Genomic DNA, 26,935 nt, shown 5'->3' with positions numbered 1-26,935 from the left:
GTCGTGCTACCATAAATATTGCAGTAAAACAGTTAAACTGTTGTTTTCCTTCAGAAGAATTGCCTGAGGCAGTCATCAACGGTTGCAGGGTCAGATGTCATCCCCTCTTACCTAGCCACGGGTTATCTTATATCCTGTTAAAGAGTATGAGGCAGGTTTCACCGTATGTTGGCTCAAAGAACAGATGCTCTAAGTTTTTTCTCATGTCCTGTTAAAGATCATGATGCAGCACTTATCTATAGTCTGATACCAAATAACTGCAAAGATCAGTTCTATCTAGGATTTCGCATAGTTGAGGACATCACAGGCTGTAGGATCAAAGGGCAGTTCTATCTGCCATGCTCTAAGTTTTTTCTCATGTCCTGTTAAATATCATGATGCAGCACTTATCTATAGTCTGATACCAAATAACTGACAGAATAAAATGTCAGATGTATCCTGCAGGTTTCGCATAGTTGAGGACAGACATGCATGCGCACACACGCAGCAGTAAGACTCTCCTCGGTCCCCCTCCCTCCTCCTTGAGGACAGATACACACGCAGGCACGCGCGGTAGGTCTCTGGTTTCTCTGTCAGTCTGTGTCTCTCTTTTGGAACAAGAGTTAAAGGCACTTAATTCCAGCACTGTGTATCAAGAAGACAATCTGTTTAAAACCAGAGGTAGTTACAAAATTCCTAATCTAATTCAACATGGTTTAGAATATATTTATTTATTCAATATTCACTTTTATTTATTTATTTTTTTATTTTTTTATTTTTTTGGGTCACAAGGTCACATAGTTTCCATAGGAGGGGGAGGGGTGAGGTCAAGAGGTCACATAGTTCCCATGGGGGGAGGTCAAGAGGTCACATAGTTCCCATGGGGGGAGGTCAAGAGGTCACATAGTTCCCATGGGGGGAGGGGGGTTGATATCAATTAATATCAATTAATTAAGGCCATCAATCAATCATCCGATTAAAATTTGACAGAAGGGTGTATATATAGTCTTCTAACAACCATCTGTGAAGAACTGTCTCACCTCTGGTCCAATCAAGGGAGTTGCTTCCAGGTCTGGTCTTACCTTTTCTGACTTTGCCACCAACTCTGCACACTCGTGTGGTTCTCCGTCTGCAAAACAGTCTGCCATATTTATGCCTTCATGAGTGAATGAAATGTTTGGAGCTTCCAGAACTTTGGAAAGCCTTTGTTGTCTCAATGCTGTCATGGTGAAACTCTGTGAGTTTACATATGCCACCACGCTATGTGTAGTTAACACCTGCAGTGCATGTCCCATGACAATATGTGCGGTTTTTTGTATCAGTTTGGCTATCCCAGCTGCATGTTGCGTACATGGGGGATGCCTTTTTTCCATGTTGTCCATCATTACAGATAAGTACATCAGTACTTTTCTCTCTCCCCCTTTTTTCTGGAACAAAACTCCGTTAACCGCCATTTTTGTTACAGAAACATCAAGAAAAAACGGCAAGGTGTAATCCGGGAGGGAGAGTTCTGCTGCCAGTGCCATGTGTTGTTTTAATGAGATAAAAGCTTTTTCCGCCTCTGTTGTCCAAATGAGAGGATTGTTCAGATTTTGCATGCCTTGTTCTTTAACCAAGGTCCGAAGTGACTGAGTCAGGTCAGTGTAAGAGAGAATGTAGCTCCTGCTGTAGCCAGTTAACCCCAGAAAAGAGAGCATGTCTTTAACTTTGGAGGGTTTAGGATGTTGCAGAATGGACTGCTTGTGGGAAGGAGACATGCTAGTTGTGCCTGCAGAAATTATTCTGCCCAGAAAAGAAACCTGTTTTCTTGCAATCTGCAATTTGTTTTTACTGACCTTGAAACCCGCCTGATGTAGGTGCTGCAAAACCAGGGAGGTCGCTTTAACGCAGGTCTCCGCGGTGGGGGCAGCCAGCAAAAGGTCGTCCTCATACTGGATGAGAGTCGTTGGTGGAGGGAGAGGACAGTCCTGCAAGACATCCTTCAAAATTTGGTTGAACAGGCCAGGGGACAGGGCAAAGCCTTGTGGCAGCCTGGTGTAACGCCACTGCTGTCCCCTGTATGTGAAAGAGAAATAATCCTTGCAGCTTTCAGCCAGAGGGAGACAGAAAAATGCATTTGCCAAATCAATACATGTGTACAAAGTGCTGACTGGAAGTTAAGGCAGCAATGGAGACATATGGGTTCGGTACCAGTACAGTTGGTGTTTTCAGAACTGCATTTACTGCTCTCAGGTCATGGGCCATTCTGTATTTGCCGGTACCTTTTTTCTCCACCGGTAGAATGGGAGTGTTCCAGTCAGACTGTGAGGGTTCCAGCACGCCAGCCTCAATCAGTCCTGTTATTGTCTCTGCGATGCCCTGTTCAGCTGCGGGTTTGTGTGGATACTGAGGGATCCAGAGGGGTCTCTCAGAGTCCACCTGAAATGAAATGGGAGAACAGGAAACAAGCCCCACATCTGTAGGCGACTCCGCCCAGAGAGATGTGGGCATGGATGTGATTAATTGATCCGCTAAAGGGTGGTCTGATTTTTCCCTACCGTGATGTCTGGACACCTTTTCATGATGTAGCTCCACCTGTTTAGAGCTTGAAAAACTGATTTTATACGTGTCAAGAGAGGGTGAGAATGACAAACCTGGTGCTGCGGTGACAACCCAGTCTGTTGCTGCGAGAGACTGCTTAACCATGCCGCCCAGCTCTTTAGCTTGATGCTCATGGTGCAGAGAGAGAGAGATGTGAGGCACAGCCTCTTCAGACATTTCATACCATTTTAATTGTTCTTCTGTGAGACAGACAGCAGCAGCCACACCACCAGGAGCCACAAAAATATCTGAAATTTTTACCTCCCAAGTTTTTTCCTCCACAGAGGAAAGGAAGGCTTCCTGGTACCATTCTGTGTTTTCCCTGTCGTAGAAGAGGGTGGTGACATGAGGGGGGTCACCCGGCGAGACATATGGACGCAGAGCCAGGACCCAGGGCTTCCAGGTCATGAACGTTGACAGTAGGCTGCTGGAGGGTAAGTTCGTTAAGAGGCCCCAGTAGATATCAGCATACTCGGATACCACATGCCGCATGAGAAACTGTCCATCTGTGTGAAAATTTCCACAGCGTAGGGAGGTGCCATCAGGAAATGCAACAGTTAGTCCATCAGTGGAACACAACACTGTGGCTCCCATCTTTATCAGCAAGTCTCTTCCTAGTAGATTAACTGGAGTTGTGGGAGAACTCACGAAGGAGTGTTTCATGTGCTGATTACCCAATGTGAAGGACAAAGGCGTAGTGAATGGCAGACTCTGTTCAGTCCCTGAGAACCCTGTTAAAGATACTGTTCGTGATGACAGACAAAGAGGGGGGGCAGAGTTCAGTGTGGAATGTGTGGCGCCGGTGTCGACCAGGAAGTCTGTGTTCCTCCCCTCCACCGTGGCTGACAGCATGGGGTCTGCAGTGCCCACGCCGTCTGTGGGGTTCTCAGGGGTGTGTCAGTAGTTACCCTGAGTGGGGTCAGCATCCCACTGAGAGTATTGTCCGGGTCCCTGTGGTGCAGGAATGACACCTGGGTTGTGAGGTATCATACCTGGTTGGCCTTGTGGAGGAACAGCAGCCTGTATTTCCCAGCAGTGGCTGGCCCAATGTCCAGTATGGCCACAGTTGTGGCATACGTCACCCCCTCCAGTTTGCGACCATCCACCCCGTACTCCGCGGCCCCGTCCCATGCCTCTCCGTCCACGACCAGCCCCGCGCCACCCTCCTCCACGAGGGTGTCCTCCGTACCTGTTTTGGGGATACATATAAGAATAGAAAGGGGGAGGAAGAGGTCCTCCCATATATTGATTAGTATTTTGCATGTAATTTGGGGTTTCAGTCTGTGTGGGTGACACCTGTGAGGAGGGTCCTGTTGCTGTAGCTGCAACCATCACATGTTCCTTTTTATCTCTCTTTCTCCCTATGTTTTGTTTTGCCTCCTGAAGTTGAAGTCTCAGTAGTTGGTTTTCAAGATCTTTAGTATCAGATTGTTTTTTCTTTAACTCATCCTGTGCCTTTATCAGGTGATGAAGAAGATGTCTCTCCCATCTCACATGTTCGCACCCCATAAGATCAGGATTGTTTTTTATGGAGTCAACAACTTGTTCAGGGACACCTTTTAAGATTGCTTCCCGGAACATTTCAGTTAGGTTGGTGTATGGGCCTTTAGGATTGACTGTGGTTTGTTTGAGCCAGGTTTCAGATTTGTTTACATATTCTTTCGGATCCATGGTGTAGTCCCACTCGAATTCAGTAATAGGGGCAGTGGTGGCTAGTGGAAACTCTTTTTTTATTGCTCGAGCTAAAGGTGTCATGACATGATGCACAGCAGTTGAATTATTTATATTTTGTGACCCTGCTGCGTGTTCCACCTCTTTCATTACCATGCCTGACATACATCTGCTCATTATTGCTCTGAAATCACCCATAGCCAGTGTCATCCCTGAAGTCAGCAGATCTAACTCTGCCAGCCAAAGGCTTCCGCCTGCAGTAATACTGGGGAGTTTGTCCACAATGGCATCTCTGTCCCCTAAGGGGAAAGGGACATATTTCTGACCACCCGTGCTGTTTCTTAACAAAGGATAGGCCCCTGTGTTTGTCCTCACCAGGCCGCGCTGCAGCCCTGGGTCTACTCTTACTTCTTCAAGGCCCAGACCACCTATGGTCTCTGGAGAATAAGAAATATGGTAAATTTGTCTCAGTTCCTGCTCTTCATTAAATCTGGCTTTTTCTTCTTGATATTCCCTTCTCTTTTCCTCCTGCAGGTTACTTTTGTCTCTTAGATCCTCCTCTGACACCCATGTTCCCTGTGCAGCGAGTGAAACTTTAACGTTTCTCCCTGGTTTTTGCAATGTCTCATCTGTCTGCTTCTGTTCAACCTTCTCACACAAGTCCTGCAATCTTTGAGCAGACTTAAGAAGGGTGTCATTTAACTGTGACCAAACCGCCGGGTCCTGTGTGGACGCTCGAAGCGGCTCTGGGGTCTGATCTAATATTGTCCACTGTGGAGTTCTGGCACCGCTCAGTCCTCCTGGTGTGTCTTGTGGAGGGGCTGCCGCTCCCTCCACCGCCAAAGTGCCCTCTGTGATGTTAATTATCGGATATATTCCTTTCGCAGAGTGAGCTCCGTCTCCAGCATACGGAGGTGGAGATAATGCCTGTTTAATTGAATTGTGTTCAGAGTCGGTGGCAGCGTCCTGTTTTTTCTGTTCAAAGGCATGAGATATTCTCTGCCATGAAACTAGTATTTTTTCTCTCAGCCTGACCTCTCTCTCTGCTTTTTCTCTCTTTTTTGCAGCCTATTTTAGTGAAAACTCCTGCCTCTCCTTCTTTTTCCATAGTTTCAATTAATGCTTCCTTTGCGTAATTTATTCCGTCTAGCAAGTATTTTCCCAAAGGCTGTCTGTTTAGCAGATCGCCTCCTTTCTTCCGCACCAGGGATTCCAACCCTGTTTTCAGCTTTTCTTTTTCTCCCTTATTTTGATATTCATCATGTTCCGCCAAATAGGTTATTAGCGCTTCTATTTGCTCACCGAGCGCCATCCATGGCCCGATGCCCCACTTTGGATCATATTTTCCCTTTTCAGATTCACCCTCCATTTGTTTAGGTTCAAAATTTAGGCCCGGAATCATTTTTTTTTTTATCTGTTTTTTTGCTCGCTCAGCAGCGAGGAAATCACACTCAGCAGAAAGATTTGCTCGCGCGGCGGCGAGAAAATCAAAGACCACAGATGAAATAAAGAACCTTCCCACAGATTATAATTTCCGAATGTTTACCATGGTTTTAAAAGACATTGCAATAAATGAAGGAGAGTACATTTAAACACGCAAAGTCTGCTCAGCGGCAGACGCTCACACACACACAGCTGACAGACACACACACAGCTGACAGACACACACACAGCTGACAGATACACAGAAATGGATCCACGCTTTTCAGCTCCTATTTTTGTCCTCTTTTAACTCTTTATTACACTACAGAGGATCAGATCGCGATCAACCTTCATTTCATATTCGTCCTATGGTGGACCCCTCTCAACACTTTTGTGTTTCTTGAGCAAGTCACAGATTGGCTAACGTGTTCTTTTTAGGGAGCAGCACTTCCCAAGGATAAAACCGACAAAACCTCGCCTTTACCTTCCCCGCGTCCGGGGAAAGCCGGGGACAGCGATCTCCCGCTGCGGAGCCAATCGACCTTTAAACCTAATTTCTTTAAACCTAAAAGCTACTTTTTCTTTAAACCTAAAACTACTGTTTCTTCTTTTATTTTTTTATAGTCCTATGAACAGTTGAATAAGCGGGCAGACCGAGCAATAGAGACGTAGACAGCTCAGGGAAAAGCAATATGAACCACGGCTGATGACTGAAATTTAGGCAACCCAACAGAAACAATGCAATGGTGTCTGTTTAAGGAAAATTTTCCTTACCTTTTTATGTGGGCCCAACACCAGAGCACTGCTTCCGGCAGGCTGCGCCTGAACGGCCTGTTCAATCTCTGCTCGTGTCTCAGCACAAAACCATCCTCTGCTACCAAATGTTGAAAATGGATCAAAAATGTGCCGCACACGGAGCAGAAAATCAGCCAACACAAGCAATCAGACTTTACTTGTTTTATTCTTTTTTAGCGCTAAAAAAGGAGACGCTTACCCTTACAGACTAGGTGTGAATGTGACCGAGTCTATACAGCGTCTGATCAAAAACGGGAAGATTCGTTTACTATACTACGGATGCACCTGGTGGTCATCTGATGTCTTACGTCATTTGCATCAACTAAGTTTCTATTTCCTGGGAGACGGGAGTCTGAGGAGTTTCTATAGATAATACAACTACAAGGGCCTTTTGTGTGAAAATATGGGAATGTAGTGTGTGAAAGCATGTGAATGTTTTTGCCCTTGATAAGCGTCTCAACACTAACTAGCGCACAGTACCATAATAGCACTTGTTAGCAACTAATGCCAAAGCGTTACAATAACTCAGTATATATCACTAGCTAAATCTAATGACCTCCACCAAACTGGTATTTACCACAAGCTAACGCTAGTGCAGAATACCAACATAGCACATATTAGCAACCCATGACAAAGCGCTACACCAATTCAGTATTTATCAGTTGCTAGCTGTAAAGCGCTACACCAACATGGTATTTACCACTAGCTAATGCTAGAAAACTATAAAAACATACTACTTATTAGCAACTCATGCCAAAGTGCTACACAAACTCAGTATTTATTACTAGCTAACGCTAATACCCTACATCAAACTGGTATTCATCACTAGCTAACGCTAGCATACTATAGCAACATAGTATATATTAGCAACTAATGCCAACGCGCTACACCAATTCAGTATTTATCGCTGGCTAGCTGTAAAGTGCTACAACAACATGGTATTTAGCACTAGCTAATGCTACAGCACAATACCAACATAGTACTTATTATATTTAGCAGAAACAAATGCTAACATGCTGTACAAACATGGTATTTAGCAATAGCTAAAACTAAAACGCTACACTAAGGCATTTATCTTAAACTAATGCTAAAGCACTACAATAACATAGTACTTAACAGGAGATAATGCTAACGCGCTACACCAACCTGGTGTATTTCTTCAAACCTCAATAGCAGCTCATGGAGGAGTTTGATCTGTTCACATTTCATCTGTCTGATGCCATACAGTCATGACACGGCAACATTTTTTAGAAATATGTAAAAAACATATTTTTAATAAAAGTTACACACTGCAGCTATAAATGCCTGAATTTGTTCAAACTATTAATTCTGCACATTTATCATGTTTATAATGCAAATATTTAAATTTGAACAGGAAAAGAACAGAATGAGCAGCAAATGAACCAAATGCAGAAGAAGAAAAATGTTTTTATTTCTCTAAAACACATGAAGAAAAACTGCAGCAAATAAACAAAAGGAAGATTTAATATTCAAATCTGACGAGTTTAGAAAAATAGGAGCCGACAGAAACAGAAAATGTTCAGAGAGAAAAACTGATCAACATTTCAATGAAATCTGATGAATGAGAGGAAAAAATAAGAGAAACAACATCTTGATATTCAGTGTGAAGCTTTGACTGGAAACAAACAGGAAAACATGAGGATCCTGGAATAATCCTGGAATAATCCTGGAATAATCCCAGCTTCCATCTTTAAAGGACTGGAAGAAGAAAAAGTTTCCAAGGACTCAATCAGAAAAGTTTCACCAAGAAATAGATTGTAGAGATGAACTATCTGTTCAACAGTGAGAGAGTTTCTCTGACAGGAGGAAAATATTTAGACTCAAATCAGCAAAGAAACACTGAAGAGGAACCAGAACTGATCCAGAATCCAGGAATCAGAGGTTCAGTGAATGTGGTGTTGAAGGTGTGGAGGAGGATCAGTGAGTCAGAGGAGACTCTGTAGAAGGACAGAATGCCAGCAGGACAGTCCACATACACTGATACTCTGTTAGAGACGGAGGAGGAGGAGAGATGAGTTTCTATGTTATTGTGGCAGACAGAGTAACCAACATTAGAGCAGCTCAGACTCCAGGAATAACCATTTCCTCCAAACCAACAATCTCTACTGTTTCCTTTCCTTCTGATTCTTCTGTAACTCACTGATATATTAACTCCTCCTCTCCACTCGACCTCCCAGTAACAGCGACCAGTCAGACCAGTTCTACACAGAAGCTGATTCCAGTAATCAAATCTGTCTGGATGATCAGGATATGACTGAAGCTCCTTCATAAATGTCACCTTCCTGTTGTCTTCAGACAGTTTGAGTTTTCTGCTCACTGTGTTTGTGTCGATGGTGAGTTGACAGGAATCTGATGGAGAGAACAAACACAATCCAGCTGCAGTTATTGATCATTTATTGATCTTTGATGATGATCCTAAATGAGTGATGTGACAGTTTGAAGATGGTTGAATGTGAGCTGCTTTGTTGTCATGAATCAGATGAAAAACACACTTACATCTCCATGGACCTGGTGTCAAGAATGGGCCTCCAGCAGGCTCCACCCTGAAAGGAGGAGGGGGGTCAGACCATCAGTCTCTTTCAGCAGCAAACATGGACATTACATGTCTCTCAGACACACATTGTCCTCCACTGAGACAGGAACAGTCCAACATCTGGATTGCAAACTGCAGTGGATGTAGGAAGGACAGTTGGTGCTGCTGCAGCACAACTCATTTCTCCAAACACAGGAAAAGCTCCAACAGAGAGGAGAAAGGAAATCCCTCAGTAACAACTTGAAGAAACTCACTGAAGCCTAAAAGGACATCAGGAAACTAAGGAAACATTTCTGGAAGCTCAACCTGATTTAATAATCAGCATTAAAATCCAATCAATCTAAACTCTGATCAACACCTGGATACCTGCTCCATCCACACTCCCACACACAGATGAAGGAATGAAACACTAAACAACCTGCTGCTGAAAACCTGCTGTGGCCTCACTGGAATATCCAGAAATACAAACATTAAAAAGGAGAAGCTGCATCACATTCAACAAAGAGTTCAACAAGAACCAAACATTTGATCTCTGAGCTCAGACTCACAAACCAGGGAGAGGCTTCCATCATCACACACCTCTGACAAACACCTCCAACCTTTCAGCACTTCCTCTACCAACCAGCACCACCAGGTGGCGCTATACACACTTGTGAGTTTAGTTCAAAATCTTTATTTCTCTCTCTGAACTTTTAAACATCCATCTGACCAACATGGAGTTACTTTTCTTCTCATCTTTGCTCCTTGGGGCTGATTGGTCTGGAGCTCCATCAAATATTGTTTTAAAGTCCTTTCTGTCATCAGTAGATCATCATGGAAATCTAACTGAACTTCACTTTGATTCATTTAGTCAGAGTCCCTATTAAACTCTATTAAATCCATCCCACTCTTTCATTTTCCTCGTGAGCCGTTCTTAGTCAGGAGAATATTCCAGAAAACTGGGTAATGATCTCTGCCTCCAGATGAGGCGTCTAAATATTTAATGATCAAACTAAATATTTCTCTTCAAACTAAATGTTTCCCATCAGACTAAAGACGTTTCTCCTCTTCCTCCTCTATCAGACCTTCTCTGCTCCTGCAGCAGGTTCCTCCATACCTGAGAGCTTCCAGTCTCCAGTCTGGATCCTTCAGTCCAGCCGACAGCAGCTTCACTCCTGAGTCTCCTGGATGATTGTAGCTCAGGTCCAACTCTTTCAGATGGGAGGGGTTAAAGGTCAGAGCTGAGGCCAGAGAAGCACAGCCTTCCTCTGAGACCAAACAGCCTGATAAGCTGCAGACACACAATTCATCACATGATGAGAAGATGAGAACATTGAGCCATAGGCGCCGGAATAGGGGGGGGCAGGGGCCCATTGGCCCCCCCACTTTACGGCCCTGCTTGTCCGCTGGTCCCGCCAGACATTTACAGGCTGCACACAACTCTGACAGTCCGACTGACATCTCTCTGTGTTTCTATGCAGACAGAGGTGCAGATAAAACCTCCAGCACTGAGGACCAAATCTGAGGCTCCAGATCATAACAGTGATCCAAAGGTTCACCACATGCGGCAGCTTCGGGTCGGGTTGGGATCAGGAACCGGTCTGACATCTGAAAAAAGGCTTTGACTCTGATCCAGTCCAGGTCTGAACCAGTTCTGCCTAAAGATTAAATGAGATTTCTGTATTTGTCCCCATCTATAGAGCTGTGACGATGTTTTCTTTCTAATGACGTTGGGATGAAAAACAGAAAAAGAGATCGGGCCCATCATGTCCGTTTACGGGTCGGACCAAATGCTCACCCACACTTTGCCCAGAGCAGATCATTTTGGCTCAGATCAAAAAATAATTGTGTGAATTTGTTTTGTTTTTCCTCTTTGCTCTTCCAGATGCCAATCAGCCATCAGGAGCCATAAATATCGATGCTACTGATGGTTTTCAGGTCTCTGTTGAAATTCATGTTTGTCTGCTAAATAACAAGCACATTAAAGTTAATGGTGTTTTTCATTTTGTTTTTAATATAAAATATTGTCAGCAGTCTGACTGGTCATCTGTCCCACACATATCATCTCTTTCCCGCTCAGTTTGTGGAACAGCAAATATAATCTGCTGCCTTTTGGTTTTAGACCCGCAGCATCCAAGCGCTGCTGCGCCGTAACGTGATGATCCACTAGGTTGTCCTGCTGCTCTAAACTGGCATTGCTGGAGGACATTTGACATCTATTTTATTGTTATTATTTTAATATTGCAAATATTGGACCATTCGTGGGTTTTGTCATATCTATCTGTCCTCCCCATAGTTCTATTGAGCGTATTTTGGACTTTTAACAGTAGCTGAACACAGGAAGCCGCAGCTGCATGTTTACCTTGAGATTTTCCTTTAAGTGAAACAGAAAAGAATCATTTTAGATTTTTTTACTTTTAACATTTAGGAGAAAAAAGATCTATTGTGTCCAAACGTAGCGAGTCTGTGTGAGTCCATGGAGGTGCGCACAAAGCCTGAATCTGATTGGTCAGTTTACTTTAGTGAATTTGGCAGCTTGGCGCTTTTTCTATAAGGTAAACATGAAGAGCGGAGTTTGAATCCTCCTGTAGTTCTAAGAGCGGTCGGATCCTGCAGAGCTTTTTACCGTGTCCGGTTCGGGCGTGTGTGTGTGTGTGTGTGTGTGTGTGTGTGTGTGTGTGTGTGTGTGTGTTTTGGCGAACTGAAGAGCTGAACCCGGTTGGACAGCTGTTTAACCCGCTACTGTTCACACCAATGATGTAATGATGACAAAACCTTCATCCAATCAGGTGTTTTAATCCCGTCGATCTGTGTTCAGCTGTTCTCAGATCGGCTGCAGCCATTTATTCTCTTTTCCATTTTTCCAGACTCCAGTTCTGAAAATGGAATAAAGTCCACTCCACCATCTAATGCTCTGTGTAAAGCTGCCTTCTGCTCCCCACTGACAACTTTTACATTTTTTTCTGATTGTTTTCCACCAAACCTCTATGACCGCAGCGCATGGTAGACTCAGAAACGTTGTCCACCAGGTAAGGGATGTTTACTGTTTACTTCGGGACAAATGGCGACAAACCCACTGAATTGATTGACAGGAGCCATCGTATCAATTGAACAAGTGCCTGACATTCAAAGTGTAACAGAGGTGACGAAACACCCCATGGCCCCAATACCTCAAAAATGAATCAGACGCCGCTGCGTTGAGGTAGAGCCCAAGGTCTGAATTGGACATTTTCACAAGAGGAAAACACACAAGAAACTGGAGCTTAAACTGTTAATACTTTGAAATATTAATAAAACTGTATTTCCTTTTGTAGATGATAAAAATCAACATTTCCCCATCGATGGTTGAGAAAGTCTGACAACTGCTGGTTGGAAAGATCTGCAATAATCTTCTTTGTTCTGTCAATAACAGAACAAAGGAGTCTGTGTCTCCAGTGTGGATCCTCTCTGGATCCACACTGGAGTCCAGAGAGCAGGAAGATGATCGAGTCTCTGGGAAAACTGGCTTTTGATCAGCTGCAGAAAGGAAACCTGATCTTCTATGGATCAGACCTGACAGAGTGTGGCATCGATATCAGAGCAGCCTCAGTGTACTCAGGAGTGTTCACACAGATCTTTAGAGAGGACCCAAATTTGGGTCCTCTGCGCTTGCCGCAACAAGATCGATTGAAAAAACATGCTATACATTTATCAATATAGGCATATTGCATATCCACAGATCGGGAAAAAGCTCTTCTAAATGATACAAACAATATTTTCTACATCAACAACACCCAGCCTGAACACGAACTAGCTTGATAAAACAAAACGTAATTAGATGCTAACGAGGCTAACGAGGCATACGCGGTAAAAAATGCAACAGTGAAAGAGCGACTATTCCCAAAGCCCACAAACTATCAATCAGAGTAAAGCCGAAGCTCTGCCGTTTCCAACAATACCAGAATCACCACGCTACGTGCAAAACTCACTGAACCAGCAGCTGAAGAAGAAAAAAAGAAATCGTTAATTTCATGAAGCGAAAAACGTAAATTCAGTCCTACCTTTGCTTTTTCGTGGTCATAATCCTTATTAGACTAAATATTTCCACTTGGTTCGATAATCCATTTTCCCTAAGTCCATCTCATACTGTTTTCGGCTCTGCCCAGAGCCTCTTCCGCCTCCTGGGCTTCCATATAAAAATGTAGAGGCGAACTCCGTCAATGCACGTCACATGCGTTTCCTGTCCTCTAATTGGTGAATGGCTTTAGTTTCCGTATTAATGTCAACGGCCTCGGATTCTATTGGCTCTGACGGTTCGAAAGACGTGTCAATCATCAAAATTGGCCAATGGGATCCCGAGAAACCGCCCCGCGTAAGTTTGAATATCTGTATTGAGAACTGCATGGTTTTACTTGCAGAGCGCAGAGCGCAGACTAGAGACTCCAGGAGGAAATTTTTTTCGCGGTGCTTTTGACTTTTTTGTCATCACAAAGTCCATAAAGGATTATTTTTTTCAGACGATTTTCTGGTATTTTCTCTCAATATTTTTTTTACGTCCGAGAGAATAATGGCCAGCAAAAAGAAGAAGGTTTTCACAGCTGAGGAGGTGCTGGATATATTGACCACTGATAGCAGTGCTAATCTTTTTCCTATCGACTCTTCCTCTGACGAGGAAGATTTAGTGCATCCGGATGGGAATATATAAATTATTGTTATTGTTATATAAATTCATTGTTCATAAATTCATTGTTATATTTGAAATGTTATTGTGAGTAAATCTGTTCCATTTTCAGACTTTTACAATTTGTCTATTTTTTTTCTCTTATGAATGAATGCAATGTGGATTTTTCAAAGGAACCCCCCAAAACAATTATTAGATGTAATTACTTATCTATGACAATCATTTATTCTATGATAAGAATAAATAATTGAAACAGAACCTACAGAAAAAAAACTGAGAAAGTTCAAATGGCACAAATTGTGCCAAAATGGCTAATTTGGAAGGTCCGCCTAGATTTTTATCAAGTAGTACCTCTCTAAAACTCATGTGATTCACTTTCTTTCCATGAAACTTGGCACAGTAAAAGGTCAGATTGTGTACTGTTGTTTACTACATCCAAAACATGTAGTAAACATGCTTTGAAAGGAATCTTCATATATTGAACTGGGTTTTTTTTAGGCGGAAATAGATATTTTGCTTAATTTCTGCTGTGTATCATATTAATTCACTTTCCTCAGTAACAGGCAGGGTGGGTTTTAGAGCTGTAACATATTCTCTAGAGTCTTGCCTTTATTTTGATACCAAAACAATTAAAATAAACTCTGTAGTTCTTGAGATACATTCAATTCATTTTGGGCATGTATTTTCAACCATATTTCTCAAAAAGACGCCTAGAGATGAAGAGGTTAATAACTTTCTTTATGATTCTTTCAGCCTGGAGGAAATGAAAATTATCCATTATTATGTGTTGAGATTTAGCAGGTTAACCATGTCACAGTCAGACATCAATTATTATATCAAATAATAATTACATCATCTTTGAAAGCAGGTAAAGGACAGAAATCTGGTTTCACCAGGATTGGTCACATTTTACCTGAGAGTCTCCAGTTTGCAGTTTGGACTCTTCAGTCCAGCAGAGAGAAGCTTCACTCCTGAATCCTGCAGGTTGTTGTTACTCAGGTCCAGTTCTCTGAGACTGGAGGACTGGGAGCTGAGAACTGAGGACAGAGCTTCACAGCTTCTCTCTGAGAGGTTACAGCCACTCAGTCTGAGGAGACAGGGAGGAAAATCTGGTATTAAATAATTCATCAGAATGAATGTCTTTTTCTATCCAGTCAACAATGTTCCTGTTTTACTGATTTAAGGGACTTTTTTATATTTAATTATGTTGCCTTTTGTTGTGAGAAAAAAAAATTACGACAAAAGTAATGTGGAAAAAAAAAATAGAAACAAATTTGCTCCTAAAACAATCCAAAAACAAACAGTAGCCAAACATTAGATACAGAAAATTGGTAACATTCTATTTGTGTATAAGATTGACATGAAACTGTCAAAAATATCTTCTGTCATGAAGATGAAGGAGTCTTCATGAATGTTTACGACTTTGTCATAAAGTGTCATTCGGTAAATAATGACACATTTAATCCAAAGTTGCATTAAAACTTGTATTAAAAGTCCATTAAAATGTCAACTTTGCATTAGATGTGTCATTATTTACCAAATGACTCTTCATGCCAACAGTTGTAAACATTCATGAAGACTCCATCATGTTCATAACAGCTGCTATGTCAGGTTTATGACAATGTCATGTCAGTCTGATGCACACAAATAAAGTGTTACTGGGAAATTTAACCCCGTATTTAAAGAGTTGTGAAAACACCAACCTGACACTAAAGGTCACTAAACACACCTGAGTGAAGTTTCCCCCCCACCTTCCTCAAATAAAACAAAATGGGTGTCAATCAACTCGGCTACGTTTGTGCAGTAAAAATTTTCGTTTGAGCTGCTTTGGCTTTGAAGACATTAAAAGAAAAGTTTCTAGAGGTCATCCAAGGTCAATGAACACCTGTTCATGGTGAAACTGTGATTTTCATTTAAATTATAAGTTGCTAACTTATGAACATGAATAATTTAATTTTAATCTGGAAGAAATTCAATTCAAACTAGGTCTTATTTAGAATGAACAAGTAGGTACAACCATAGACACAATATAAGGATAGACGCCTCATGGACCGCTCTCGCCTATTGTCGCTGACGAGATTTAGGGCGGCCATCTTGGAGCGGTACACCACTCCACTCAGCGTTATGTGTTTAGCAGCACAATGACGTATCAGCGCATTTAATTGATCATAACACACTTTTTGTTTCTGTAAACCATATTCAAACATCTATCAAAGCAACATTTATAAACAATTGTATTTTTAAGTATGTTTTTAATACATAGTTCATCATATTTAAATATGCTTAGTGGCTATAACAATAGAATAGGAATGGAATATTCTGATATCGATGTATGAAGAGCATATTACAAAGCACACAGCCGTTCATAATGTATTTAATAAATTATTTAGTAATATCAATATATATTTATATAACTATACAAACACTAATAAATAAAGATTAATAATGGCATAAATAAATAATGATTAATACTGAATTATATATATGACACAATCAGGCACTGATGGACGCAGGGACTGAACAGAGAATACAAAAACAGTTGTTCATTAGGAAATAAACTTGTTCTTAGTCAGACAGGGCAGGGTCAGAACCAGGGAATCCAAATCAGGGTCAGGCGGTTCCTGATCTCAGGATCAGCCAGACAGGGGGTCAAAGCCAGGAGGTCCTAATTCAGTGGAGAGGGTCAAGATCGGGGACAGGAGAGGCAGCAAGGCAGAGACAGAAAGGTTAGTTACTGGGCAGTTAGCTCAAGTTTCTACAGCAGGCCTGAAGGTGTTACCACTGAGGGTTTCACAACAATCTGACGCTGTGCAGGGGGAAGATCCGTCCTTATATGGCAGCAGCTGGGGATCAGGGAGATGATGATCAGGTGTGAGTGGTCACCGCTCAGCAGCAGCTGTGACAATATATTAGATGCTTATATGTATATATGCATATAAAAACTTATATATATATATATATATATATATATATATATATATATATATATATATATATATATATATATATATATATATATATATATATATATATACACATCTTGTACAGCCTAATATTTGTTGGCTGTTTTCCAGCCGACGAGTTCTAGCTTCAGAGATTCAGCAGCTGAGATTGAGTCCAAAATCCGATGTGAGATTCATCCGTGCTGCAGTGAATCCGTCTCCCTTTAAAGATATTTCCCACTTATTCCTCACATCGGGTCTTTAGGAAACCTTCAAATCAAAAATGGAAGATTTGGGATGTATCTTATATTTGATAGAGTGAAAGAGTTACAATAGTCTTTACCACCTGTGTAAAGTTTGCTGGTCAGTGTTATAACAAATAATATAAGTTTTATAATATGTGTTGCATTGTCACATTTCTAATATAGGCTCTTGTGTCAGATAATCTAAACCAATGTTAGAGAATAATTATTTTTTAGATTTATGGTCAGCCTTCATAGTGGGGCTGAACCCATATTACACCAAGCACTGTAGCTAATATTAGCTGGTATCTCGCCGGTGCACGTAAATACTGTAAAGTAATATTCTAATCACAAAATATACACAATAATATGTCCATCTTACTTGTGAAATGTTGTCTGTGGAGCCCTCACATCAATAGTCCATTGATCCTGTGATGGCTGCAGTTACGGCCACACAAATGTGGTAATATTCACTCTCACCACACGCAATAGGTTTATCTCACATATATTTGGATTTCTTTAAGTTTAGGATTTAATTTACAGAATAACTGGTTTTGTTTAGAAAGCAACACTTCACATTGTATTCTGGAATAAGTGCGCACATTCTAGTTTATATTGTTGTGTTTTGCTTGATTTAATCTTTGTTTTGTTTCTGAGTTTAAGTGCTGGCTGCCCCAATCCTTAGGAGAGCAGAGAGGTGGAGAAGGGGTGGAGCAAGCCAGCTGAGACTGCAAATTGGTTCACACCATTACTCATCATCCAGAGGGGGGGAATGGGATTTTGTTATGTTAGTTTCAGTTAGGTTTCTGTGTATTTTCCCCTTTGTGTTTTGTATGTGGCCTGATCAGCCAGTATTTAAGTCCCCTTTTGTCTCTGTTTGTTAGGTCTGTTTTTTTGAGTTAGTCTGAGTTGATGTCTGTTACTTTGACCTCTTTTATGGGCCCAAATTTTGTCATTTTTTCCTATTATTTACCCAAGTTTTGTTTTGGGTTAAATAAAAAACAATTATTTTGACTTTAAACCGGTGCCTGGCTGTTCCTTAACTGCTCGGTCCATCACAGATCCGCACAACAATATCCCTCAGTGCTGAGGCATCTTCTGCTGTTTTGATTGAGCAAATTAGGAGGGATGACCCATCCAAGATGGCCGCCATATTTCCTGCGCCGGAGCAGCCAATGCGGGGTCTACTCTTATATTATGTCTATGGATACAACACCTCCCAAAACAATCTCAGTGACCTGTATCGTAGCTTCTGATCACTAGAGGGTGCTATTAGAAAAACTGTACATTTGAAATACAAAAAAAATAAGAATAAAACCAAACATGTGCTTGACATCTACTCAGCCATTTTGAGTTCAATGTTATGATCAAGAGTAATCATCAACACTTCATTTCAATACTTCATAGCAGTGCATCAAGGTAGGTTTGTCCACTTGCATCTGCAGTATGCAAGGCTCATAAAAGGAACGTATTTTTACATATTTTCCAAAACTGTAACTATTTCAGTACAGTATCAGACAGAGTTGACCTCTGATGACCTCTATAAAGTATTATTAATATCTTTAAAATGATAGCAGCACAAACAAAAAATGTTGCTGCACAAACCAGCACAAAGGTAGCACAAACATTTGACACCAATTTTGTTTGATTTCATGAAAGTGGGGGGGCTGGTTGACGTTTTGACAGGGCTGAACAGTCCTGTTCATTTATCTGAACAGGACTGTTCAGATAAATGACAGTTAGACTGTCATTTATCTGAACAGTCTAACTTCCTGTCCATCAGCCAATCAGCTCCTGGTATTTTCTCAGTAGACCAATCAGTGGAAGCCCCGCCCAGCCCATGATGTGAAGACAGGGAGACAAACTGAACTCTGATAGGAAACAGTTTAAACTGATTTTCTCTCTGCAACCTCTTGGTTCCACATGGAGCTATATTTGGCCCCCTGCTGCTCTGATCAACTAGGATGCAGCAATCTGTCAATAATAATAGGACAGAAATCTGGTTTCACCAGGATTGGTCACATTTTACCTGAGAGTCTCCAGGTTGCAGTTTGGACTCTTCAGTCCAGCAGAGAGAAGCTTCACTCCTGAATCCTGCAGGTTGTTGTTACTCAGGTCCAGTTCTCTGAGACTGGAGGACTGGGAGCTGAGAACTGAGGACAGAGCTTCACAGCTTCTCTCTGAGAGGTTACAGACACTCAGTCTGAGGAGACAGGGAGGAAAATCTGGTATTAAACTATTCATCAGGATTTATTATCTTTTTAGAAAGCCTGAAGGTTGTGTCTTGTTTCATGTCTTTTTGTTGCCTTTTTCAGATCTAGTTTATTCTATAGTTGGGCGTCTGGAAGGACTGAACTACAGGCAGCAAGAAGACTTACAACACAAGAGAACTATAAAATGTAACAACTAAATGAATCCAGTGTCAATCCTGAGAATCAAGGCTGGTTGAAGATCAGCATCAGACTTAGTTTGAGGAAAAACACCAACTTGAATCAAAGCAGAGAGAATCTCAGATTTCATCTTTATCTTTTTCAACTCTTTGGATACAGAGATGGAAAACTGAGCAGCAGTTGAAGAAGCTGTTCTTTTATCCAACAGTCATACTGGTCAGTAGTAGGATTGTCCCAAATGTGTTCCAAACAAAACTCCAGTTGAGAAACAAAAAGTATGACACAACTAATGGAGAAAACAAAACACTCATAGACACAAAACCAAAACTTTGCACTGGTCAAATGTTAAAGATGGGGAAACGCCCCAACCTGACACTAAAGGTGCCTCTCAAAATGGTGGTGTCAAACAAACTTTAAGAGAGTAAAACTGTGGTCACTAATATCACAGCATTGAGTGATTCTCCTAGTATGTTATTAAACAGTTTTTTTGGAAAGGAATGTGCTCCCAAAATGTTAAAGTCCTTCTGTCATCACACAACACACACGACATATGAAGTCCAGACCAGATTACATTTTTAACAAAGAGGTTTTATTAAACCCACATCTGGTGATAAAGTGGTTCTGGGAGTCTTGGTGAAATAAATACAAAGTGGGAGAATCAGAGACCAGGCAACAGTTGGCTGATGGATTCTGGCTGCTGTGGAGGCTCACACTGATTCTAATCTAATGTTTGGAAGAGTTATGTCTAGTAGTTTTCAACTAATTTATTATTCTTTCTATTGCTGTATTAAAATTCAAATATGCTTTATTGATCCCAAAGGGAAATTAAATGTTAGATGATGATGGCTGTTGGCAGGAAAGATCTCTTGTAGCCTCCATTACAATGAATTTGAAGAAGCTTCTGACTGATATTAGTTGTGTTCTAGATCAGTTCCTCTACTTGTTTCTCTGGATGTAGATCAACTTTTCTAGATGTTGCTTGTTAGAATTATGTTTATCATTCTTACATTTGTAATTTTATGTTACTAGTTGTTTTTCTATTTAGAAGTTTAGTGTTCAAATGGTGACTCAGATCTTCCTGGGATACTCCTGAGCTGTAAACCTATCTGTATGTTAATTAAATTTCTGTGTCTCCCCTCTTTGTTTCTGAATTCACATCCTACTGTGAAGATAGGATGTGGGGGTTTCACCCCCTCCATTCCTTTTACACCCTTCTTGCTAATAAAAGACACAAACAAACTGAAGGTTTTCAGAACACATGGTGAGCGGCTTGGAGAAGCAGTTCACTGTGTCTTCTCCTTCTGCAGAAGTTTGGTTGAAAACTCATATACGTTGTCTGTGGTTCTTTCTTTTTTATGTAGGTTTGAGAAAATACCTATAATTGCTCATCCTCCTCACTGAAATATTTCCACTTATTATAAAACCTACATTTGCTCTCAGCCATATATCTTCAATGATAACATTATCAGCTTCATGATGTCATTAATCTGCATATTTTTAACTTCCTGTCCATCAGCCAATCAACTGCTGGTATTTTCTCAGTAGACCAATCAGTGGAAGCCCCGCCCAGCCCATGATGTGAAGACAGAGAGACGAACTGAACTCTGATAGGAAACAGTTTAAACAGATTTTCTCTCTCCAACCTCTTGGTTCCACATGGAGCTATATTTGGCCCCCTGCTGCTCTGACTACCATGTCATTGTAGTTTGAGTAGTTGGGTTGGTTTCCCGGGTTCTTTCAGCACCATGTGAAAGATTCCAACATTTTAAATGGGATGTTGTTTGCAAAGTTACAAAGTCAAAAATAACAGAAATAACTTGAGTTGTTTAGCCTGTTATGAGAGAAAATCAGGAATCAGAATATCAAGTCATATTTTTACCATGTTATTCCTTCATTTATAAATCTCATGGCTCCAATGTAAATATATAACTAGCAAACTAGATGTTTCCCATCAGACTAAAGACGTTTCTCCTCTTCCTCCTCTATCAGACCTTCTCTGCTCCTGCAGCAGGTTCCTCCATACCTGAGAGCTTCCAGTCTCCAGTCTGGATCCTTCAGTCCAGCCGACAGCAGCTTCACTCCTGAGTCTCCTGGATGATTGTAGCTCAGGTCCAACTCTTTCAGATGGGAGGGGTTAAAGGTCAGAGCTGAGGCCAGAGAAGCACAGCCTTCCTCTGAGACCAAACAGCCTGATAAGCTGCAGACACACAATTCATCACATGATGAGAAGATGAGAACATTGAGCCATAGGCGCCGGAATAGGGGGGGCCAGGGGCCCATTGGCCCCCCCACTTTACGGCCCTGCTTGTCCGCTGGTCCCGCCAGACATTTACAGGCTGCACACAACTCTGACAGTCCGACTGACATCTCTCTGTGTTTCTATGCAGACAGAGGTACAGATAAAACCTCCAGCACTGAGGACCAAATCTGAGGCTCCAGATCATAACAGTGATCCAAAGGTTCACCACATGCGGCAGCTTCGGGTCGGGTTGGGATCAGGAACCGGTCTGACATCTGAAAAAAGGCTTTGACTCTGATCCAGTCTGAACCAGTTCTGCCTAAAGATTAAATGAGATTTCTGTATTTGTCCCCATCTATAGAGCTGTGACGATGTTTTCTTTCTAATGACGTTGGGATGAAAAACAGAAAAAGAGATCGGGCCCATCATGTCCGTTTACGGGTCGGACCAAATGCTCACCCACACTTTGCCCAGAGCAGATCATTTTGGCTCAGATCAAAAAATAATTGTGTGAATTTGTTTAGTTTTTCCTCTTTGCTCTTCCAGATGCCAATCAGCCATCAGGAGCCATAAATATCGATGCTACTGATGGTTTTCAGGTCTCTGTTGAAATTCATTTTGTCTGCTAAATAACAAGCACATTAAAGTTAATGTTGTTTTTCATTTTGTTTTTAATATAAAATATTGCCAGCAGTCTGACTGGTCATCTGTCCCACACATATCATCTCTTTCCCGCTCAGTTTGTGGAACAGCAAATATAATCTGCTGCCTTTTGGTTTTAGACCCGCAGCATCCAAGCGCTGCTGCGCCGTAACGTGATGATCCACTAGGTTGTCCTGCTGCTCTAAACTGGCATTGCTGGAGGACATTTGACATCTATTTTATTATTATTATTTTAATATTGCAAATATTGGACCAGTCGTGGTTTTTGTCATATCCATCTGTCCTCCCCATAGTTCTATTGAGCGTATTTTGGACTTTTAACAGTAGCTGAACACAGGAAGCCGCAGCTGCATGTTTACCTTGAGATTTTCCTTTAAGTGAAACAGAAAAGAATCATTTTAGATTTTTTTATTATCTATTCCCAAGGCGTAGGAACGAGTCTGTCATTGGGGGGACGCATATCGGAAACCTGACAGATCAGTAAAAGGCAGAAATGTCAAACTATTTGTCCGTCAACACGTCAGTAACGCGTTACTCTAATCTGACCCCTTGTTTCAGTAACTAGTAATACTAATAGTTACTATTTACAATCCAATAATCAGATTAAAGTTATGGATCCACGTACCATAATGACCGTCATTCCAGGATGAACTCACTTTATCATTTGCCTCACAACTAGCAAGATAAATACTCTGGTAGCACAGAGCCGACCAGATTCTGATGCATCTTATTGGTCAAAATGCATTGATATAATTTGACTGGCAGTTGATCAGGTTCTGCCTCTTTCTAAAACCAAAGTAAAAAACTAATCATAAAATAGGACTCAGCAGTTTTAAACTCAATACAGCAGTTTGACCAACAAAGATAAAATCTAAAAAACAAGTTTTGTTCTTCTTGAACATCTCTCTACATCAGTGCAACAATTTGATCTACAAAATAAATAAAAATGATACTTTTCACATCTAACAGACCCTTAGCTCCTCACTGATAACTCAGTCTCACTTTCCAGCCCTGCATCCAGTAATTTACCAAACATGAGCCATGAAAAACACTGAGGCAAAAAGACTAAATGTTTTTATTCTCCTGTCATTTTCAGCCACAAACATTTAACAAAAACATCTACAGTTATGTGTTTCTGTCTCTGCCTTCCTCTGACTCTCTGCAGCCTGATGTTCCTGCATGGATTCATGGATTTACAACAGACACTGCAGTAATTTACAGGGTCAGAATGTGAATTAAAGATAAAAGTATGTTTTTATCACACACAATGAGAATTTAAACTTAAATTTCAGATGTTTACATTATTATGCATCTAAACTACTTACTGTGTAACCTATTTCCGATAGCATAAATGGTCATTTATTTTTAAACCTTTCAAGCGTTTTCTTTTCATGTCTCCTAACCATTAACCTTATAGAGTGGAAATAAAGAACAAAATGTTGAAACGTTGAAATAAATCAACCTGACATCAGTCTCCACCTGTTCTCCTTTGTGGTTCTATTACAATTAATATAATTTTTATATCTTCAGACCCTGAAACTCCACCTGGCTCCTGACCTGCTCCTCTCATAATAAAATAGTTTAGTTTATTTAAAAAGTAAAACTGGTTAATACATATTTCAATAAACTAAATGAAGACCTCACCAGAGCTGCTTCGTTTTTCTTCTACATCATTCTAGCACTGCCATTCTCCTAAATATAATATAATATAATATAATATAATATAATATAATACACAAAAAATAAGGGTACAAGCTTCTGTCAAATTTTAATTAATCGAGTTTGATGGATTAAAATGCCACGCCCAAATCAAAATCGATGTTATCGCGCACAAACACCTGTTAAATCTGCCTCATAAAATGCTTATCGTATAAAAACATATGTTTTGATTTAAATTAATTTCTTATCAATAATAAAACAGGCAGCGTTCTGGAACATTCTCTCTCTTGCATCATATAAGTTCTTATCAAAATAATAATACAGACAAGATTCTGGAACCTTCTCTTAAATCAATTGGTTAATAAGGGGTCAGGCCCTCTTTGTGACTTTTGACCCAGTTATACCAATGCAGCTCCTCCTCACGCAGATAGACTCCACCCCCAACTGCTTTTATCTTCCTGCTCCTGGCAGATGCCCCAGCCCACTTTTATGAATGAGCCAATAGAGATAAAGGGGTGGGATTTCTGTTTTTCTGCTTTAAATCATTTTTCGGAGGCCCTGTCATTCTACTTGTTGCATTTGTTAGAGGAAGATCCACTTTGCTCTCACAGAAAACAAACAAACAAACAAACAAACAAACAAACAAAAAAAATGGTTCACATTAAAAGAGAAAAGCCTCAAAAGAGAAGACATCAGGAAACCAATCGACTACCATGTGCCTCATCTGCAGATGGACAAACCATCACGAGGCCCTGCTCCATGGTTGATGCTTCATCCTCTACACTCCTGGATTCAAATCTGGTCTTACCTCCATCAGCAGCGTTCAAATCCTCAATTCAGCACGAGATTCCCACCTTCCAGGACTCTGAGCATGCTCCGCCTGATTCCTCTGGATCCCACTCTGCTGAAGCTCCTTCATCCGGTGTGGGAAAAACCAACACCACCCGGTGTTGTCCAGTGGGACCTCCCTTCTCTGTCAGACTCCAGGCTCAGTCTATTCAATTCCAGTCCATAAATTGGATGCTTCCCAGAAGTCTGCCTTTTTTTGTGAAAGAGGAAACCTGAAGACAAAAGGCAGCAGGTTGTGAAGTGAGGTGGAGAAGCTAGTCCGCTAACATCCAACTCAACTGCTTGAAGATCCAAAAACAATCAGATGGGAATCCCAACACCTGCTCCATGCATCACCCCAAGAAGTAAATCATGACAGTTGGACAAAGTTTCCTCTCTATTTTTTATTTATTTTTATTTATTTTTACTTTATTTTTTATGCTTCATTCATTTAAATGTAATCCAACAAAGAACTTTTATCTCCACCTCCAAGCCTGGATCCACTCTCAGTCACTTCATCCCAGTCAAGGCTGATGAAGAAATTTAGGTCAAGGAAATTATAGTCACTATGTACTTAATAGTTAAGCATTTAATAAATCATGTTAATTGTTATATTAATTTCAAATCATAATAAAAACAGAATAGTTTATTTCATAAACAAAAATGTATCTGTGTTTAACTTCCTCACCGTTTCTTTCTCTGTGCTGCTCTCAGCTGGTATCTGATGAACCGTCCTCCACTCTGTCACTTCAGCCAACCAACTTGGCTCGGGGTGAATGAAGGTCCACATAATGTCGAGTCACTATCTACTAAATTGTCAAGTATTTTATTGACTAATATTTTGTTTTTTATAGTAAATTTTTAAAAAGTTACAATTTAAATAAGAGAATGGGTTAATTTTGTGGACAACTGATCCATATGTTTAACTTTGAGAGCTTTTCTTTCTCTGTGCAGCTCCAGCTGCTGAGCTCAGCCTGCATCAGATAAACCAACAGCCCCTCTGCAACGGTCACTTTACCCCTGCTAGGGATGGGAAATAGTAAAAGTCAAAGATATGTGCAACCAGTAAACTGTCAACCATCAATACATTTTTAGAATAATAATAAGACAAGCATACTGTTCCAATTATTACAATAGCTTAATCCTATGAACAAGTTTTTGCTGTTTCTTTCTCTGTGCTGCACTCGGCTTGTATCAGATAACTCAGCAGCCTGTCTCCAACAGTCACTTTAAGCTGTTGCTTATTTTTTAAAAAACAGTCACGGAAATCTGGTTCTACTGTTCCCTAACTCAACAAGTATTTACTAAGCCATCAAACATGTACAAAATTATTAATATTAGTACAGGTTAATCATTTTAAATTAAGTTAGAATTGCTTACCATGTCTTTAGTTTTGTTTTCCTTCTGTCAGGTAGTTTTCTATTTGTCATTTTAAACTCCTCTCCTATCTAGAGATACCAAAGGAAATGAAAAAAAAAAAAAAAACACCGTAGCACTAGCACACGATTACAGAACATACTTTTTCATAGAGATTAGGACAGAGCACAAGAATGACAGGATTGAGTGGAAGTTTGATAGCTTGGCCTCTAGTCAAACCTGAGCCCATATAAAAATAAATGCATAATTAAAGATTAGCTTTGTGCATTTCATCCAGAGGCGGAGCCAGAGGGGGGTCCGGGGGGGCCAGTGCCCCCCCTGTCATCTGATTGGCCCCCTCAGTGGCCCCCCCGATGATTGACATGTACCAGCACCAGGTCATTCCTGTACATTATTTGGAATCATTCTAAGCCAACCTAATATCTAAAGAAGAAAAACAATAATAAATATATCAAAAGAAAATGTATAAAACTTTATAAAAGTCCATGTGATGACATAAATAAACAGATTTACATCAGGCGCGATACCAGCCTCATTTATACTTTTACTCATAAAAACGAGCTGACATTGATCTCCTGGATGTTTCAAATGTGCTGCGCTGTGGTGCAACTCAAAGGCTAAAGCCCTTCAAACCTGGTGGTTGTAAAACACCAAGAAGTTATTTACTGATCCTCCACAAAAAAAAACGAAGAGGGGACGACAACGTTCGTAGTTTGGAGCAGAGGTTGCGATAGAGATTTTTCGTTATCCGTCAAAGAAAAAAATAATTATTTCCAATTTGTAGTCATCAAACGAAACATTTAGTATTTCTCTGTGAAAACGTTTTTGAAATCAGGTAACATTTCACGAAATGACGTGATTAGAAGACGGCAGAACTCTGATCGTTTCCTGATCACTTCCTTCGGCCTGCGGGAGAAAAATCCCGCAGAACCGGATCAGCTGCTGGTCGCTCCAA

The 26,935-nt window shown here is 40.9% G+C and overlaps 4 protein-coding genes and 1 long non-coding RNA gene across 6 annotated transcripts in view; 1 reads left to right on the top strand and 4 right to left on the bottom strand.

Moving 5' to 3' along the window:
- Positions 1 to 26,935, bottom strand: part of LOC148156088 (NLR family CARD domain-containing protein 3-like) — a 434,099-nt gene that overhangs the window by 51,439 nt on the left and 355,725 nt on the right. The window lies entirely within an intron of this gene.
- The window catches only part of LOC148156098 (uncharacterized), a 369,453-nt gene that overhangs the window by 74,772 nt on the left and 267,746 nt on the right, over positions 1 to 26,935 (top strand). The gene's annotated exons all lie outside the window — the stretch shown is intronic.
- LOC148156114 (uncharacterized) lies at positions 573 to 3,501 on the bottom strand. The gene is made up of 4 exons (XM_088011324.1): positions 2,842 to 3,501; positions 2,170 to 2,688; positions 1,815 to 1,946; positions 573 to 587 (listed from the first exon to the last, which is right to left on the bottom strand). The coding sequence occupies exons 1-4, from the start codon at positions 3,409 to 3,411 to the stop codon at positions 573 to 575; spliced, it is 1,236 nt and encodes a 411-aa protein (XP_087867450.1). The 5' UTR covers positions 3,412 to 3,501.
- On the bottom strand, positions 3,457 to 5,571 carry LOC106911977 (uncharacterized). The gene is made up of 2 exons (XM_088011323.1): positions 5,533 to 5,571; positions 3,457 to 5,298 (listed from the first exon to the last, which is right to left on the bottom strand). Exons 1-2 carry the CDS (start codon positions 5,569 to 5,571, stop codon positions 3,457 to 3,459), a joined length of 1,881 nt encoding a protein of 626 aa, XP_087867449.1.
- On the bottom strand, positions 7,856 to 9,034 carry LOC148156113 (tripartite motif-containing protein 16-like; the record flags this gene model as incomplete). The annotated part of the gene is made up of 2 exons (XM_088011322.1): positions 7,856 to 8,817; positions 8,965 to 9,034. Coding segments are annotated over 2 exons (594 nt in total), but the record flags the coding sequence as incomplete, so codon positions are not given.

The sequence above is a fragment of the Poecilia mexicana genome, unplaced genomic scaffold, assembly GCF_051168715.1.
Source record: "Poecilia mexicana isolate PSO_F unplaced genomic scaffold, ASM5116871v1 scaffold_12, whole genome shotgun sequence".
Taxonomy (NCBI): domain Eukaryota; kingdom Metazoa; phylum Chordata; class Actinopteri; order Cyprinodontiformes; family Poeciliidae; genus Poecilia; species Poecilia mexicana.
The sequence above is the reverse complement of the archived record's forward strand: the minus strand, read 5'-3'. Positions and strand labels throughout refer to the sequence as shown.

Excerpts from the sequence above, each read along its gene's own strand:
- LOC148156114 (XM_088011324.1), bottom strand. The coding sequence starts at position 3,411 with ATGCTGTCAGCCACGGTGGAGGGGAGGAACACAGACTTCCTGGTCGAC. Across the intron at positions 2,689-2,841 it reads AGGAAGCCTTCCTTTCCTCT|CATCAAGCTAAAGAGCTGGG; the intron begins GTGGAGGAAAAA and ends CTGCACCATGAG. Across the intron at positions 1,947-2,169 it reads TGAAAACACCAACTGTACTG|GACTGTCCTCTCCCTCCACC; the intron begins GTACCGAACCCA and ends GATGTCTTGCAG.
- LOC106911977 (XM_088011323.1), bottom strand. The coding sequence starts at position 5,571 with ATGATCCAAAGTGGGGCATCGGGCCATGGATGGCGCTCG. Across the intron at positions 5,299-5,532 it reads CGGGCCATGGATGGCGCTCG|GCTGCAAAAAAGAGAGAAAA; the intron begins GTGAGCAAATAG and ends TCACTAAAATAG.